The sequence below is a fragment of the Halteromyces radiatus genome (genome assembly GCF_025201355.1).
Source record: "Halteromyces radiatus strain CBS 162.75 chromosome Unknown BX664scaffold_10, whole genome shotgun sequence".
In the NCBI taxonomy this organism is placed as follows: domain Eukaryota; kingdom Fungi; phylum Mucoromycota; class Mucoromycetes; order Mucorales; family Cunninghamellaceae; genus Halteromyces; species Halteromyces radiatus.
Window position 1 is genome coordinate 257,785 of NW_026251696.1, and position 14,300 is coordinate 272,084.

Genomic DNA, 14,300 nt, shown 5'->3' on the forward strand with positions numbered 1-14,300 from the left:
CACCCATAGTGTGAATAATAGATTGGAGATTGGATATAAAATAAAAAAAAAAAAAAAAAAAGAAAGACAAAAAAAAAAAAAAAAAAAAAAGAGACAAAAAAAAAATTCAGTGGCTGGCATTGAAAGTAAGAAAAAATTTCATTTTATTTTGACACTATTTACAAAAAAAAGAAAAAGGAAATCAAGTATAAAAAAAAAAGAAAAGGATATATATCAAACAATAACTACAATACTAAATAAAAATAAATAATAAATAAACTACGCTATATCATCACTAAAATAAGATTCCAAGCTTTTCTTGATTTCACCATAATAAACTACCATAGGAGATAGATCAGTAGATAGATCAAGAGAGGAAGCCTGATCATGATGATTCCAATCCTCTTGTTCATCCACTTCATCCAAACTATCACTAATAGTACTTGTTGAAGAATTACCCGGTGATAATCCATGATTCATATTGGTAAAAGAAGAACGACCTGTCGAAGAAATAGATGGTGATGGAGATGTTGTATAATATTGAGGTTTAGGTTGTAATTGAGACATGAGAACGGACAAACAGATTCGTAGATTGTATTGCGCTCGATTCCGAACAGAAGTATTGGCAGCTTTGGTGAGCATTCTTAAAGCATCTGTAGTGACTAATAACCAATGAAGCTCAAGCATACAGGATTCATTTTGATGTAAGACTTGAAATATATGTGTCAATGTGTCCGCACATACAGAAACAATCAATAGAGCCCGTCCACCATCTAGTCGTATCCAAGTGGTATCTTTCAAATCTGCTGTACAAGGTGTTTGCATCAACCGAGTTTCCAATGTCAACCACTGACTATAATACATCTGATTGAGATATAAGATATGAAGATCTTGACAAGTATAAATCGAGGCAGGATCCAAATATTCCATAGGTGTTGTGGTAAGTCGAAAATCACTAGGTAAACTTTGCCAGAACGAGAAGAGTCGATGTTCTATATAAGAAACATCATACAAGCGTACCTTGTCTAGTTCACCAGCAAATAATCGATAACCCATTGCATCCACATTGCTTGAGATATAACAGTCATCCAGTCGTACAAATAAGTTATAAACTTCCACCATTCGTTTTCTTCGTTGATTCTCCATTTCACAAAAGAGTGGTCGAGGATAGCCAATATTGCTTTCTTTCAAGAACGATCCGAAATCCACAGTATCCGCTTGAACTATACGAACATGGATGAGCATATACCGTACACCATAGAACAGTCGTCTCCAAGTTTCTGCACGTGCCAATTCAGGAGTTGTAGGAGATGTAGCTGATGTTGCTTCAAATTTTCGTAGAATAGCCGTACAATCATCACGCATGGCAAGCAACATTTGCCAAGCCAAATGGATGTATAGTCGAGTATCATCATTTCGTAATATAATCATGGACGCTTGAGACATGGTCAATAGAGCAATGATTGTTTCTATCGAATGTGGTTCATCAAACACATCATCGCGAAGCTTTTCATGGGCGGCTTGATAGAGATAAATCCCAAAATCAGATCGATGACAAGGTAACGTCTTTTCATCCACATGAATCACGCAAGTAGAAAGTGCAGTAAAGCATGCCAAGGAGTACGCCAGCGTTGAATCCGGTTGCTTGATAATAAGAGGGTGATAATAAGGAGCCACAATGGGTATCATATTGCGCACACAGTTGAAAAAACTATCAACGAGATAAAGGACAGATGCACGTCGGGTATGATCATAAAATGTTGAATCGTTGATGACAAGCTGACTATGATTGAATTGCTTTTGAGCTGGTATCTTGCTAAATATCTGTCGAAGACTTTCTTCTACTTGAAGCATTTTTAAAGTCACTTTCATTGTTTGTTGAGAATGATTGGAATAATAGTTAGGTGTTCGTTGTGGTGTTGAGAAGCATCCTACACTTTGAGTTAAAAACTGAACAAGTTCGCTAACAGTGTGAACAGATGTTTGTAATTGAATTCCATGTTTGGTTGGTTGAATAGTTACTGTCCATTCTTCTTCATTCAGAGGTGATATTGATTCAGAGTGGTGTATTGTATTTTCAGTATTATCCAGTTGTTTTGGTGATTCATCATTGTTATAAGCGAGTATCAAATGAACTTGGTCTTCCAGAGCATCCATAGTTTCTTCCATATCTCGCACCTGATCCAATAGACGCATACGTTTTGAAGCTGGAACAACATTTTTGATCATTGTTGGTTTAACAGTAAACTTGTAAATACATGATAATTTCTTTTTGGTACATCGTTCACATTGAGGTGTTTGAGTTGGTATACATCGTCGTCTATGAGCTCGACAATTTTCACCTAATAACAGATATCGAAAAGTTAATAACGTACCAGAAAAAAAACAAAAGAAGAAACGTAATATAAACTTACAAGGTCGATTTCGTTTTTGTTTTGTTTCATCAGAGGTCATCACTGGCCATAATTTATTTTAGAAAGGAAAAAGGAAAAGGAAAAAGAAAAAAGATAGGAAGGAAAAAAGAAAAAAAAAAAAGAAAGAGGTAAATTAAAAAAAAGGGGGGAAAGACGCCCAAAAAAAAAAATCATACTAAATCAAAAAAAAAAAAAATGAAGACGGAATACAAAATTCGGCGTAATTTAGCCGATTACTCTTTTCATTGGTCAAAAAAAACAGTAACCAAAAAAAGGTACAATCAAGATTTTTTTTATCTGGGAGAAATGATATATGTATACTTCATACAAAAGAAAAAATAGACAAATAAAACTAGAATAGATATATATAAGATGTATTGATAAATAATAATAATAATAATAATAATAAATAATAAAAAAAGAAGAGTGTGAATAATGTAGGACAAAAAGGACAGAAAAAGAATGACGGTTTGGTATGGTGTTGATGAGATGTAGAGTAACAAAGAGAGACTATCTAGGGGGGAAAACTAATAATGATATTGATTATATCCTTGATTGGCATATCCACTACTAGCATTATTGTGTCTATACATATCATAACTATCATATCGATTCTGAGGACTATTATCGACATAATATCCTTTTTGTTCGTATTGTTGTTGATGCATTCCATATTGATTATATGATCCAGCTGTAGTTGGAGTATCCACTGTCATATCATCCAATCGAATCCCTGATTTTCGATGTTCACGTCTTTCGTCTTCATATTGATCACTATGTATATATCGACTACAGATCATGGTCATAGCGTTGGATATGGCTAATAATTGAACGGCAAGAGCAGCAAATGTAATCAAATATACTTTTTGAAAGGCGTTTTGTATATATGTTTGAAGACTATCGAAACAAGGAGGTAATGAAGTTGGACATTGATTGGAAGTAGAGCTTTGAATACCATCATAACCACAACAGGAGAACTAAAAAAAAAAAAAAAAAAAAAAAAAAAAAAAAGATGAGAATTTCGTAAAAAGGTTAAGATCATCCTCCTTTTTTTTTTTTTTTTTTTTTTTTACTTCGTTTTGAAGTTCGGTTTTATCATTATCAGATGCTGAAGCCCAAAAATTGACAAGATATTGCTTTGTATTAGCAGCACTTTTGTAAACTTGTACACCAATTACAACTTGAACAGCCAAAGATATAAGGATCACCAATAGGTATAGGTAAATGAACAATCGTCGTCTACTGAATGCAGCAGTGAATCCAAAAATGGAAGCTACGATGATAATGGCGCCCAAGATAGCAGATACTAAAATATATGTATAAAACATTTAGTTTTTTTTTTTTTTTTTTTTTCTTATTTTATCCTACAATTGAATAATTATTACGTTTAAATACTAGATCAGGGAATAAAGCAGCACCAAGAAACTTATTTCGAGATCCAAGTACACCAAAGGCAATATAAGCAGCACCAAGACAAGCAAAGAGTAAATTGGTGAGAATCACATAAACTTTACTTAATCTAAGAAAAGTTAATTAATAAGTATTATTTAGTATATTGAAGACTTAAAGTTTTTTTTTTTTTATTATTATATACCTTCCACAACAAGTGGTCATGTTATATATATGTAAATAAAATGTATATTATTTTATTTTATTTTAATTCAAAATAAAAAGGAAAGGAAGGGGAAAATAACTGATATTTTTTTATTTCTTTTATTCAAAGAGTTCAAGACTACAGAGAATAAGAAAGAGAGAAAAGAGAAAAAAAAAAAAAAAGCAAACTTAACAAAAAGTGGTGTGGAACAGCATATGAAGATTCAACCCCGACGTGCTTAGGCCAATAAGATGCTTTGATTGGTATTAAAGGTACAAATTTAGGAGCAAAAATTATAAACTAGATCAAACTAAAGATTTCCTCCTATATTTCTTTGTTATTTCTCTCCCATAATAGATTATTATTTTAATTTGATATTAGTTAAAAGTTTATATAATTTTAACTATAATCATTTTCAAAAGAAAAATAAAAAAAAATAAGGATAATGATCAATATATATATATATATAGTGATTTTTCAATGTCTTACCTGTGTGATTATAAAAATCTTGCGTAGTTAGTCAGTTGATTTTATATGATGATATTATTCTAATTGAAAAGAAAATTCCAATCGGGACAAGGGATTTCTTTTTTTTTTTTTTTTTCTTTTTTTCTCTGGCGCGTCACTGGTTGAATTACCGCGCATTTGTTTTTCATTACAGCATTTTTGCCCAAAGAAGAAATCAGTGCTCTTTTTCTTTTTTTTTTTTTTTTTCATATATATCTCTATGACTGGATTTGACCTCAATACAACAACTCTTCCTTCACGTTCTGAATCACCCAATGAAGGTAAAAAAAAAAAAAAAAAAAAGGATATATATATACTTAAATCTTTATTCTTATCTTCTATTTTTTTTTTTAATTCTCACTATAGTTATAAACAGGAATAGAACCTCACAACAACATCAAGATACTCCTCGAGCTAGACGGTTTTCAGAAAAACTTATCAACGCAGCAAAAAAGTCTCCGTTGGCAAGATTTCCACTACAAAGGCCTACTCCCTCTACATCATCTTCTTCACAATCTCCACCATTAGATTATGACAAGGACGACGAATCCATAGGTGAATTAAGTTCTTGCTTTTCTTCGCCACAACGTGACGACCAAGAACTCAATAGACATTTACAAGACTTGATGTTATCTCCTTTCCGTTCCGATAATATCAATGACCTTGCATTATATCGAGCCTTATCACCAGAATCATCTACTTCTACCAAAAACTCTACCACTCCAACTCGGCGGAAAATACGCGACAAACGATCGAACAAACAACAACAACATATTTCAGATTCTCCTTCACTATCAGCAAAACCAAAAAGGCGCAAACTGAAACAACAACGAACCTCTTCATGGCGAATGGGTGCTGATGCTACTTTAGATACTACGACTGTACACTATCCATCTGAACAACATCAGTATGATAATCAGGAACGACAGAAAGAAGAAGAGGAAAGAAAACAAACTAGACGAAGTTCAAGAATTGCATCTCAAAAACAAGAAAAACGGTATTCGGATGATGATATTAGAAGAACTCCCAAAACTCCTGTAGTACTTGGAACTCCTGGTGGTGTCAGATCTGAAAAAATGGAAACGGAATGGATACCTCAAGACGGAGATGATGATGATGATATTCACCCCCATCAACGAACACGAAGGTTACGGCGACGAACTGATATCATTGAAGAACGTCTCGATAGACTCATCACTGCACGGGATCCGCTCGATCTTAGCCATCATTCTGTATTACCTAAAAAATCATCCTCTCCTGTCATGATTACACTTGATGATAGCGATGATGATCACGATATGGGACTCAAGAAGATCAAAATGGAACCAACCGAAGTGTTTATGGACTTGTCATCACCACCTCCTTCTTCACCCTTGGAAACAACGGCAACAAAATCAACTGAACGATTCGAAAAGCCTTTAGAAACAACCGTCGTAGATTTGATTGATGTGGATGAAGATATAACCTTGACTCCAGCACCACTTTCAACAACTGTCAATATTGACGAAGAAATTCCACCAAAACAAATAGAGAATATTCAACACATCGAAGTGGCAACTGAAACATCACCTGTATCAAAAACAGCACACCTGATGGACGACAATGACAAGGACGAGGATATGATGGACACTGATATATTAACATCACCAACGACACCCTCTTTGACCGGTAATGAAATGCAACAACAACCACTTCTTTCGACCGAAGACCTCTTTATAGCAAGTAAAGAAACTCTATCAACAAACGAAAATAAAAATAATCCGAGTGATCATACAACTGCGACTATACCCAACTTGTCATCACCAACATCTCCAGCGTTACCTGACGAAACCAATCATCTATCTTCAACCACTTGTAATTCTACTTCTGTTGATGATTTGGCTAAACAAAATGATCCGATACCAGAAAATTCGAATGACCAACATACAACAACAACAACAACAACAACGACAGCATCATCATCATCATCATCATCGTCATCATCATCGCCATCATCATCGTCATCATCATCATTATCATCATCAACATCGCAGATTCCTGCACCAATAGATACACCAAACACTATGGATACGAAGGATGGAACAAATAGGACAGATCAAAAAATACCAACACCATCAGTGGAACAGGATATCAAGAATGATTCAACAACAATGCCAATATGCTCTCCGTTACCTTCCTCTTCCATTGGCACACCAACATCATTGGCAGCGTCTGTATCGTCAATACCATCGTCTTTGTCAGCAGCAATGGCTCCTTCATCACCACAGCAATCAACCGGTCATCCATCATCAGAGGATAAAAATATTACCACAGTATCCACTACTACTTTTGAATATACCAATAAATCAGCCATTCACCATGATCATCCCAAACAAGTCAAAGATATGTACTCATTCTTAGCAAACGATGCCACAGTAAGCATAGATACTACAACAAATCTGGATAAGCAATCATTGGAGGATAAAGTACAGACAAATGAACACCAAGGGGTGCCAACATCTTCATCAACGGATACAACGGTAGAAACCAGCAACAAGTCGTCCATAGGATCCTCTATTTTTGGTCAAATGTTTGATTCCGTATCTCATTACTTTTTGGGTAATTGAAAAACAGTTAGATACCATTGCATTCTTTTATCTTTTTTTTTTTTTTTATGATTATTTTTCTTGAATAAAATCATTGTGGATACTATTTGATCTTGTACTGTTATATCGACCATATCTTCCTCCTTTTTAGATTTATTTCAAACTGACTCTGCATACATTCATGGTGATGTATACAAATCATTTAATGCAAATCTACTATAGAGCATCTTTATTAAAAAAAAAAAAAAAAAAAAAAAAAAAAAAATAGAGCATCTTTATTAAAAAAAAAAAAAAAAAAAAAAAAAAAAAAAAAGAAGATACATCATTTAATCAGTACTTAAATGCATCCTTTCGAAGTCATAGGATAGAGATGAACCGTCATATGTCGAATCAATAAAATAACACTATTGCATCAAAAAAAAAAAAAATAGTATACTATTAAAGTAAATGTTACCTTCATAAAATAAACATTTTCAACCAACAATTCCATAGGATTGCTACCTTTATATTAAATTCATATCATTGTAAACAAAAAAAAAAAAAAAAAAGGATGAATTCAAATATATTTCTTTATTTCAAATGATGCTAATAATATGTAAACATAAAAAAAAAGGAGAAAGGAATGAACTATACTAAAGTAAGTTGAAACCATATTGATATACACGTATTTATATATATTTTTAGATCTTTTGCATAGCAGCAACATCAACGGATTGAACGTAATCTTCCAAGGCTTCAATTTGTTCAGTCAAGTCATCCATGGAGACCTTGTCATCTTCAACCACACAGTTGATTTGGAGCTTCTTGATACCGAAACCAATGGCAACCAATTGGTGACCACCCCACAACAAACCGTCCATAGCAATAGCCTTGACACCTTGAGTCAATTCGTCCATGTTGGTTTCATCATCCCAAGGCTTGACATCGAGAGTCACGGTGGTCTTAGCAGTAGGCTTGGGCTTGTTGGCCTTACGAGCGTTGTATTCAGCGACACGAGCAGCCTTGATCTTTTCAGCTTCTTCATCAACTTCTTCATCATCAGAACCAAAGAGATCAATATCATCTTCATCAGCTTCAGCAGCAGGAGCAGCAGCTTCCCTAATAAAAAAAAAAAAAAAAAAAAAAAAAAAAAAAAAACTATTAAGCATTCTCTATTTTTTTTTTTTTTTTTTTTTTTTTTACACGAGCGCGTTATTTCAACTTACTTGTTCACTTCAGCAAACCACTTGGCAGCATGAGCAAATTCAGCAGCAGGAGCAGCACCCAAAGCCTTAGCAACAGTAGCATCAGCAGCGGTGGCCTTGTCACTATAGAAAAAGAGAAAAGGTTTTGTTATCTACATTGTTTTCCTAAGCCACTTGGAAAGAGACAATCATTCTTTTTTGTTTTTTTTGTTGAAACAGCTACTTTACGATTCAATGTATTTGTGTTCAGCCAAATAAGCGTCGATGATGTGAAGAGCCAAAGATTGTTCCAAGGAAACAGACATGATATATTTGAATGAAAGAAAAATAAAGTAAAAGAAAAAAAGAAAAAAAAAAAAAAAAAAAAACTAAAAAAAAAAAAAAAAAGAGATAGAGGTCAAAAAAATTTTCAAACCCCTCACTCACCCATTGGCCAATCAAAATTTGTTTCTTCTACATTCGGCACACTTATTGCTGCCTATTTACTTTTTTTTTAAAAAAAAAAAAAAAGAAAAAAATGTATCAACTGTATGTACAGTAAATACAATCATGATTATCATTCATCATTACGTATCATCCAACGTTCATCTCCCATTATTATTGAAGAGAGAGGGAAGTAAAGGAGAAAAAAAAAATACCAAAGACTTTGGCTATACCCAAAACTTGAAGAAATGCGTGTAACCAAACAAAAATACTCGATGCTGATTGGCTGAAATTAAGATGTGATTCATAATGAAGTTTTCGGTCTAACAAAGCGTCTACGCCTTCTTGGCTCAGTTGGCAGAGCGTCTGCCTAGTAAGCAGAAGGTCGTGAGTTCGATTCTCACAGAAGGCAATTAGTTTTGCCTTTTTTTATTTTCGTCGTAAAGGACCACGTGATTTGGTGGTATTTAGTTAATTTTTTTATGTTGAGGTCTTTATTTCAATTGTTCTTTTTGCTTTTTCCTTTTTTTTCCGTTTTTTTTTCCTTTTTTTTTCTTTTTTTTTTTTTTTTTTTTTTTTTTTTTTTGTCTTTTACGTGTCATATTTTCTTTACATTCAATTATATATATCTATTGGTGTCATGTTATTCTTGAATCTCTTGGAAAATAGTAAGTAAACATTCAAGGGAAAAGAAAAAAAAAAAATGTCGAAATCGATCAGTTCTGATGAACTATTTGAAACAAAGACCTATTAGATATTCACTCTTTTTTTTTTTTTTTTCCTTTGTCTTTGGTTTCGACGGTATACGTGACTCCAATTAATCAACTCTATTCATTCAACAGTACGTTACAGTATGATAATTATGCCAATACTAACGAGTATCTTAATATCGCATAAAGCTCGCGTTCAACAATGAATTCGTCTGTACAGCAACGCTATTATCACTCATAAACTTACAAGGAACGTTACCTTTGTCGAAATCTACTTACATTGCCTCTTTGAATTCTACATCATCGACTATTTGAATCTACGTAAGTGTATATATTTACTTCTATCTGGCTATCTGTCCGTTTATAGTGATATTTATACCATTTATCTGTCATGACAAAAAAAAAAAAAAAAAAAAAAAACAATCACACAAATACTCTCTCTCTCTCTCTCTCTCTCTCTCTCTCTCTCTCTCTCTCTCTCTCTCTCTCTCTCTCTCTCTGAACGAATGGATTCAAGGAAACAACGAGTGTGTCCTTTATGTGTACCCAACAATGACGAACATGGAAACTTTTGAAGGACATTATCAGTTGATGGATTGTACAGCAGCATGGATGCAAAGGCTGGATGGATAGTTGTAGGAATGGATGGATTCAAAAAAAAAAAAAAAAAAAAAGTCATGATGTCACAGGTCGATTTGATTCAAAAGGATGTTAAATAGTTTAGTTACATATGTGAATTATATTTTAGTTTAGCTATCCAATGAATAAAATAATTTTGAATCATTTTTTCTTATTGGTCTTTACTGTTGTGTTTTATTGAACGGCTGCTTCCTTTTATTTTATTTTACTTTTTTACTGTCATTTTGTGTCAGCTTTTTCTATTGAGATGATGAAGTACAAGTAATTTATTTCTCTTCTCTTTTTTTTTTTTGCATCATGTTGAATGATGTTACGCCAGTCAATGCTATGCTACTAAAATCATATAGTACACTCCTTCACCTGGCAAAAAGAGATGATGCTTTATCGTCTAGTTACAAAATGGGTTTCCTTATTTAGCACTGCCAACTCGTATCTTTTGGAGAATTGTCTATTTGCCCATTCATCTCATTATCCAATCACCCCCATCATTTGATCATCCAATCGTCCGAATATCTGTTTATCCATGCAATCATCTACAATGTCTTTGAGAGCCAAACTTGATAATAAACCAAAAAATGGTATATATATATATATATATTTTATTTCAAATAGGGATCAATCAAAACAATTAACTACATAGCGGTGTAATAGTGATATAAAAAAAAACCAAAAAAAAAAAAAGATCACGACAAGGGGATGTATGTGAGAGAGATAGAGAGTGAGAAAGAAAGGAATCGACATGACAGATCATTCGCCAAACAATCTTCGAACACGCTTCAAAACACTATCCTTTTCAGGGTCTACAAAAAAAAAAAAAAAAAAAGATGGATTAGTTTGAAGATAACTAATTTTTCTTTTTCTTACCATAAGGGTGATCTTTAGAGGGTATTTCAAGTACAGTGGGGAAAGCTTGATTATGACCATCAATCAATTCTCTAATATCTTCTGCAATCTAAGAAGTTGATAGGTGGAAATAGTTATTTATTATTATTTTTTTGGAGATGAAACTTACGTGTTGATTGATCAAGATGATAGCAATATCCTTTCGTTTGGTAAATTCTACAAATTGTTCTTCAATGGTTGATAATGGCGTTTCTATAGATAATATATATTTGATAAGAAGAGATATTACTGCTATTAGTCGTTACTTACTGGCATCCACAACGAGGAAATTTCGTTTTTGTTGTTGATTCACATGTCCAATACCAGCCAGTAAAAGACCAGTTACAGAGTCCTATATAAAAAAAAGAACATTAGAATAAAAAAACATTATATGAAGATATTATTAATTTACCTCATCTCCAATCACGGCTAAAAAGTTTCTTTCCTTTTGTGTTGTCTTTTCAGAGGACATATCGCAAAATAATAAAAGAAAGAAAGTGAAACGTAAAAAAAGAAAAAAAAAGAGCGAAACCAACGAGGGGTGAAAAAAACCAGCAAAAAAAAAAAGTCGAAACGGACATTAAAAAGTACTCTACAGAATTCTCATTGGTGAATTTTCAAAAGATTAAAAAAAAAGCCTATGCTTAACTTTTTTTTTTTTTCCTCTCTCTCTTTTTTTTTTTCTCTTTCTGTCTCTGTATCTCCAACACTTTCATTCCCCCTCTTTCTCTCTCTTTCTTTCTCTCTCTCTCTCTCTCTCTTCATTATATCATTTTATAGAGAACAACATGGGTTTAGAAGAAAATCAATCACAACAGGCCAATAATAACGACAAGGATAAAACAAAGCAGGATAGAAAAAACAATGATATCAATGCAGCCATCTCAACAGCAGCAGCAATAGCAGCAAAATCAAAAGACACTACAGATACCCTTGAACTTGTTCAAAACAACCATGGTGACAATCATCCTATACCTTCTCTTTCTCCCGTACCTCACCATGCTCCACCACAAGATAGTTCGGAACTACTATCACCTTGGTGGTCCGAAGAACCTCCCAACGACACAGAACCTGAAGGTAAAGCCGAAGAAGAATTAACACATTTCCTAGTCAGATTTTCTCGCCAGGCTACCAAGAATGGTGATGATTTATGGAACGAAAGATGTTACATATGGACCAAAGAACCTAGTCGACAAAAGGAATCTAATCTTGTCAATGAAATCAAGCAAATAAACAAGGACGGACAAGCTTCTCCAAAAAAGACCTATCCTATGAATTCACAATGTACCATGGTTTGTCTCTTTCGTGAAAGTCAAGCACGAAGAAAGAAGAAATTGGTCGATATGAATCTTTCTTCTAGTTGGAATCCTTTTTATGGTAATTGGCTAGTCGTCTCCAATACTCGGTCTGGCTTTACTGAACATCTTCATGGTAAAAAAAAAAAAAAAAAAAAAAAAGAAGGGGGGGTTGTGATGATAGAAAAGGGAGTAACCTTTTTTTTTTTTTTTTGTATACAACAAACTGATTGATATGATCTGCTCTTGTATTCTATAGAAACGGATATTACTAAAGCAAATAGGTAAGAAAAAAAAACAAACATGATATGAGAGGATCAAATAGTTTACCCTTTATCTATTCTTTTTTTTTTTTATGGAATGATATTAGTCCTGACTATTATACTGTGGAATTAGGTGAACGTTTTGGTAGAACTGGAGAAGATGGTATAGAGAATTATAAATATTTATCGATGATATATTGATTTTTTTTTTTTTTGGATAGTGGCCAAGTTTATGAAAAAGACATTTAGTCCAGTGCAAGAATTAGGTCGACGTTACATTGAATCATGGAAAGATGGGACTCAAGTTGGATTCTTTACAAGGTTTTTGGAAAGTGCCAAACGAGGAGATGCCTTCTTTTTGTTACGTGATAGTGCTCGCAGAATTGTTGAAAATATGGCTAATGACGAAAAGAAAAAGGATGATGATGATCATAAACGATGATTTTATTTATGTAGTATTAGTTATTTATACCAACAATAAACATTTGATGTATGATGAAATTGATGAATGAAAGATCTTGATGCAAAAAAAAAAAAATAACTAGATAGGGCATGACCAGTAAAACGAATTCGTAGTACAAGTCAATGGGTATAATAAATAAACAAATGATAGGATACCAATGAGGAAGCTTGACCAGATGACTAAAAAAAAAAAATATGGAGTTTAATTTAATTTTAATTTTTTTTTTTTTTTTTTTTTACCATAACGATGATGATCAGGACGATGTGGTATATCATTGATATCAGGAAATCCCATCATGTTACAAAAGGAATGACACAACACACAAGTCCATAAACTACTAGTTCGTAAGAATATAAAGCTGGCATACCATCCAAACAAACTAGTAAATCCAAACTGAAAGAAAGAGGAGACAAGTGCTGTTTGTAAAGCTTGTTTTGTACGTCCCATTTGATGATACACTTCCCAACCATGATGTAAATGAGCCAAGCCAAAATAAAGAGGGGATATAAAGATCAACCAAGTATAAGAATAACCAGCTTGATAAAGGATAACAATCATACATGATCGAAAAACAAGTTCTTCTGTCAATGGTGCCTACATCATAAGTTTTTTTTTTTTTTAAAAAAAAAAATCATTGTAATGTTTTGGTTTACTTACAAACACATAGTTTCGTTGTCCATACAATGAACTAATCACTTGCATTACATCTCTTTTCCAATAAAAGTCGACTTGGCCAGGTAATTGTTGGTCAAAGTATAAAATAGTTAAAGGGCCAAGAAAAAGGACCATGGTCAAAACAAGAGGTTGTAACAAGTTCCATAAAAAAATAGGTTGACAACCCAAACGTGTCAAGAATGTACTAAAAGTCATCTATAAAATATATATATAAGACGATATAAACTTGAAAAAAATAAAAGACTTGCCTGATCAAGAGAATAAGACAAAACGATATAAACTAAGAATAAGATGACACAACAGGATAAGGTCACTGCCTTCATCCGTGACTTGATGACAGTAGGATGTTGACGAGATAATTTCAAACCATTACTTCTTGTTTCTTCAAAGAGATAAAATCCAGCAATATAAAGGAGAGTGAAGGAAATACAAGTGATATTGGCAATCCCACTTGAAATGATCATGACCAAGAGAAGAAATATGAACCAAAAAAAAAAAAAAAAAAAAAAAAAAGTGAAAAAAAAAAAATTAAGAAGCCGCAGTGATCATCCTTGTTCCTGGGTTTATTGTTTGAGAGAATCAATGTTGACAAATACAAAATAGAGGTGAGAAAAGCCATTTGACTATCCTAAATCTGTGTTTTTTTCTTTTTTTTTGGTCTTTACATTTTGGGGCGAAATTAAAGTT

General features: G+C 33.1%; 7 protein-coding genes and 1 non-coding gene across 8 annotated transcripts; 3 read left to right on the forward strand and 5 right to left on the reverse strand.

The window, feature by feature from the left end:
- Window positions 1-118: 118 nt before the first annotated feature.
- Window positions 119-2,513, reverse strand: BX664DRAFT_342553 (uncharacterized protein; the record flags this gene model as incomplete). Its single annotated transcript, XM_051547166.1, has 2 exons — window positions 2,394-2,513; window positions 119-2,321 (listed from the first exon to the last, which is right to left on the reverse strand). Coding segments are annotated over exons 1-2 (2,098 nt in total), but the record flags the coding sequence as incomplete, so codon positions are not given.
- Window positions 2,514-2,764: 251 nt separating this feature from the next.
- BX664DRAFT_303479 (Tetraspanin family-domain-containing protein) lies at window positions 2,765-4,143 on the reverse strand. Its single transcript, XM_051542485.1, has 4 exons — window positions 3,988-4,143; window positions 3,779-3,912; window positions 3,467-3,699; window positions 2,765-3,370 (listed from the first exon to the last, which is right to left on the reverse strand). Exons 1-4 carry the CDS (start codon window positions 4,005-4,007, stop codon window positions 2,921-2,923), a joined length of 837 nt encoding a protein of 278 aa, XP_051396239.1. The 5' UTR covers window positions 4,008-4,143; the 3' UTR covers window positions 2,765-2,920.
- Window positions 4,144-4,689: 546 nt separating this feature from the next.
- BX664DRAFT_342555 (uncharacterized protein) lies at window positions 4,690-7,179 on the forward strand. Its single transcript, XM_051547167.1, has 2 exons — window positions 4,690-4,775; window positions 4,861-7,179. Exons 1-2 carry the CDS (start codon window positions 4,715-4,717, stop codon window positions 7,098-7,100), a joined length of 2,301 nt encoding a protein of 766 aa, XP_051396240.1. The 5' UTR covers window positions 4,690-4,714; the 3' UTR covers window positions 7,101-7,179.
- Window positions 7,180-7,630: 451 nt separating this feature from the next.
- On the reverse strand, window positions 7,631-8,584 carry BX664DRAFT_342557 (uncharacterized protein). The gene is made up of 3 exons (XM_051547168.1): window positions 8,492-8,584; window positions 8,285-8,386; window positions 7,631-8,177 (listed from the first exon to the last, which is right to left on the reverse strand). The coding sequence occupies exons 1-3, from the start codon at window positions 8,566-8,568 to the stop codon at window positions 7,760-7,762; spliced, it is 597 nt and encodes a 198-aa protein (XP_051396241.1). The 5' UTR covers window positions 8,569-8,584; the 3' UTR covers window positions 7,631-7,759.
- A 441-nt stretch (window positions 8,585-9,025) lies between these two features.
- BX664DRAFT_t123 lies at window positions 9,026-9,098 on the forward strand. Its single transcript has one exon. It is a non-coding gene; the product is annotated as a tRNA-Thr (tRNA).
- A 1,453-nt stretch (window positions 9,099-10,551) lies between these two features.
- Window positions 10,552-11,448, reverse strand: BX664DRAFT_342561 (F subunit of V-type ATPase). Its single transcript, XM_051547169.1, has 5 exons — window positions 11,330-11,448; window positions 11,188-11,269; window positions 11,048-11,130; window positions 10,900-10,987; window positions 10,552-10,835 (listed from the first exon to the last, which is right to left on the reverse strand). Exons 1-5 carry the CDS (start codon window positions 11,387-11,389, stop codon window positions 10,783-10,785), a joined length of 366 nt encoding a protein of 121 aa, XP_051396242.1. The 5' UTR covers window positions 11,390-11,448; the 3' UTR covers window positions 10,552-10,782.
- Window positions 11,449-11,610: 162 nt separating this feature from the next.
- BX664DRAFT_342563 (uncharacterized protein) lies at window positions 11,611-12,972 on the forward strand. The gene is made up of 4 exons (XM_051547170.1): window positions 11,611-12,348; window positions 12,472-12,496; window positions 12,583-12,638; window positions 12,697-12,972. Exons 1-4 carry the CDS (start codon window positions 11,706-11,708, stop codon window positions 12,915-12,917), a joined length of 945 nt encoding a protein of 314 aa, XP_051396243.1. The 5' UTR covers window positions 11,611-11,705; the 3' UTR covers window positions 12,918-12,972.
- Window positions 12,973-14,110, reverse strand: BX664DRAFT_342566 (uncharacterized protein). The gene is made up of 4 exons (XM_051547171.1): window positions 13,862-14,110; window positions 13,596-13,808; window positions 13,178-13,532; window positions 12,973-13,117 (listed from the first exon to the last, which is right to left on the reverse strand). The coding sequence occupies exons 1-4, from the start codon at window positions 14,075-14,077 to the stop codon at window positions 13,017-13,019; spliced, it is 885 nt and encodes a 294-aa protein (XP_051396244.1). The 5' UTR covers window positions 14,078-14,110; the 3' UTR covers window positions 12,973-13,016.
- Between the last annotated feature and the right edge of the window lie 190 nt (window positions 14,111-14,300).

What these genes read in the sequence shown, in the direction of transcription:
- BX664DRAFT_342563 (XM_051547170.1), top strand. Translation starts at nt 11,706, where the DNA reads ATGGGTTTAGAAGAAAATCAATCACAACAGGCCAATAATAACGACAAG. An exon ending in GATATTACTAAAGCAAATAG is followed by an intron (nt 12,497 to 12,582) that starts GTAAGAAAAAAA and finishes GAATGATATTAG; the next exon opens with TCCTGACTATTATACTGTGG. An exon ending in TGGTAGAACTGGAGAAGATG is followed by an intron (nt 12,639 to 12,696) that starts GTATAGAGAATT and finishes TTTTTTGGATAG; the next exon opens with TGGCCAAGTTTATGAAAAAG.
- BX664DRAFT_342561 (XM_051547169.1), bottom strand. Translation starts at nt 11,389, where the DNA reads ATGTCCTCTGAAAAGACAACACAAAAGGAAAGAAACTTTTTAGCCGTG. An exon ending in TAGCCGTGATTGGAGATGAG is followed by an intron (nt 11,270 to 11,329) that starts GTAAATTAATAA and finishes TTTTTTATATAG; the next exon opens with GACTCTGTAACTGGTCTTTT. An exon ending in CTCTAAAGATCACCCTTATG is followed by an intron (nt 10,836 to 10,899) that starts GTAAGAAAAAGA and finishes TTTTTTTTGTAG; the next exon opens with ACCCTGAAAAGGATAGTGTT.
- BX664DRAFT_342557 (XM_051547168.1), bottom strand. Translation starts at nt 8,568, where the DNA reads ATGTCTGTTTCCTTGGAACAATCTTTGGCTCTTCACATCATCGACGCT. An exon ending in GAACACAAATACATTGAATC is followed by an intron (nt 8,387 to 8,491) that starts GTAAAGTAGCTG and finishes CTTTTTCTATAG; the next exon opens with TGACAAGGCCACCGCTGCTG. An exon ending in TGGTTTGCTGAAGTGAACAA is followed by an intron (nt 8,178 to 8,284) that starts GTAAGTTGAAAT and finishes TTTTTTTATTAG; the next exon opens with GGAAGCTGCTGCTCCTGCTG.
- BX664DRAFT_342566 (XM_051547171.1), bottom strand. Translation starts at nt 14,077, where the DNA reads ATGATCATTTCAAGTGGGATTGCCAATATCACTTGTATTTCCTTCACT. An exon ending in TGTCTTATTCTCTTGATCAG is followed by an intron (nt 13,809 to 13,861) that starts GCAAGTCTTTTA and finishes TATATTTTATAG; the next exon opens with ATGACTTTTAGTACATTCTT. An exon ending in TCCTGATCATCATCGTTATG is followed by an intron (nt 13,118 to 13,177) that starts GTAAAAAAAAAA and finishes TTTTTTTTTTAG; the next exon opens with TCATCTGGTCAAGCTTCCTC.
- BX664DRAFT_342555 (XM_051547167.1), top strand. Translation starts at nt 4,715, where the DNA reads ATGACTGGATTTGACCTCAATACAACAACTCTTCCTTCACGTTCTGAA. An exon ending in TTCTGAATCACCCAATGAAG is followed by an intron (nt 4,776 to 4,860) that starts GTAAAAAAAAAA and finishes TTCTCACTATAG; the next exon opens with TTATAAACAGGAATAGAACC.
- BX664DRAFT_303479 (XM_051542485.1), bottom strand. Translation starts at nt 4,007, where the DNA reads ATGACCACTTGTTGTGGAAG. An exon ending in ATGACCACTTGTTGTGGAAG is followed by an intron (nt 3,913 to 3,987) that starts GTATATAATAAT and finishes AACTTTTCTTAG; the next exon opens with ATTAAGTAAAGTTTATGTGA. An exon ending in AAACCGAACTTCAAAACGAA is followed by an intron (nt 3,371 to 3,466) that starts GTAAAAAAAAAA and finishes TTTTTTTTTTAG; the next exon opens with TTCTCCTGTTGTGGTTATGA.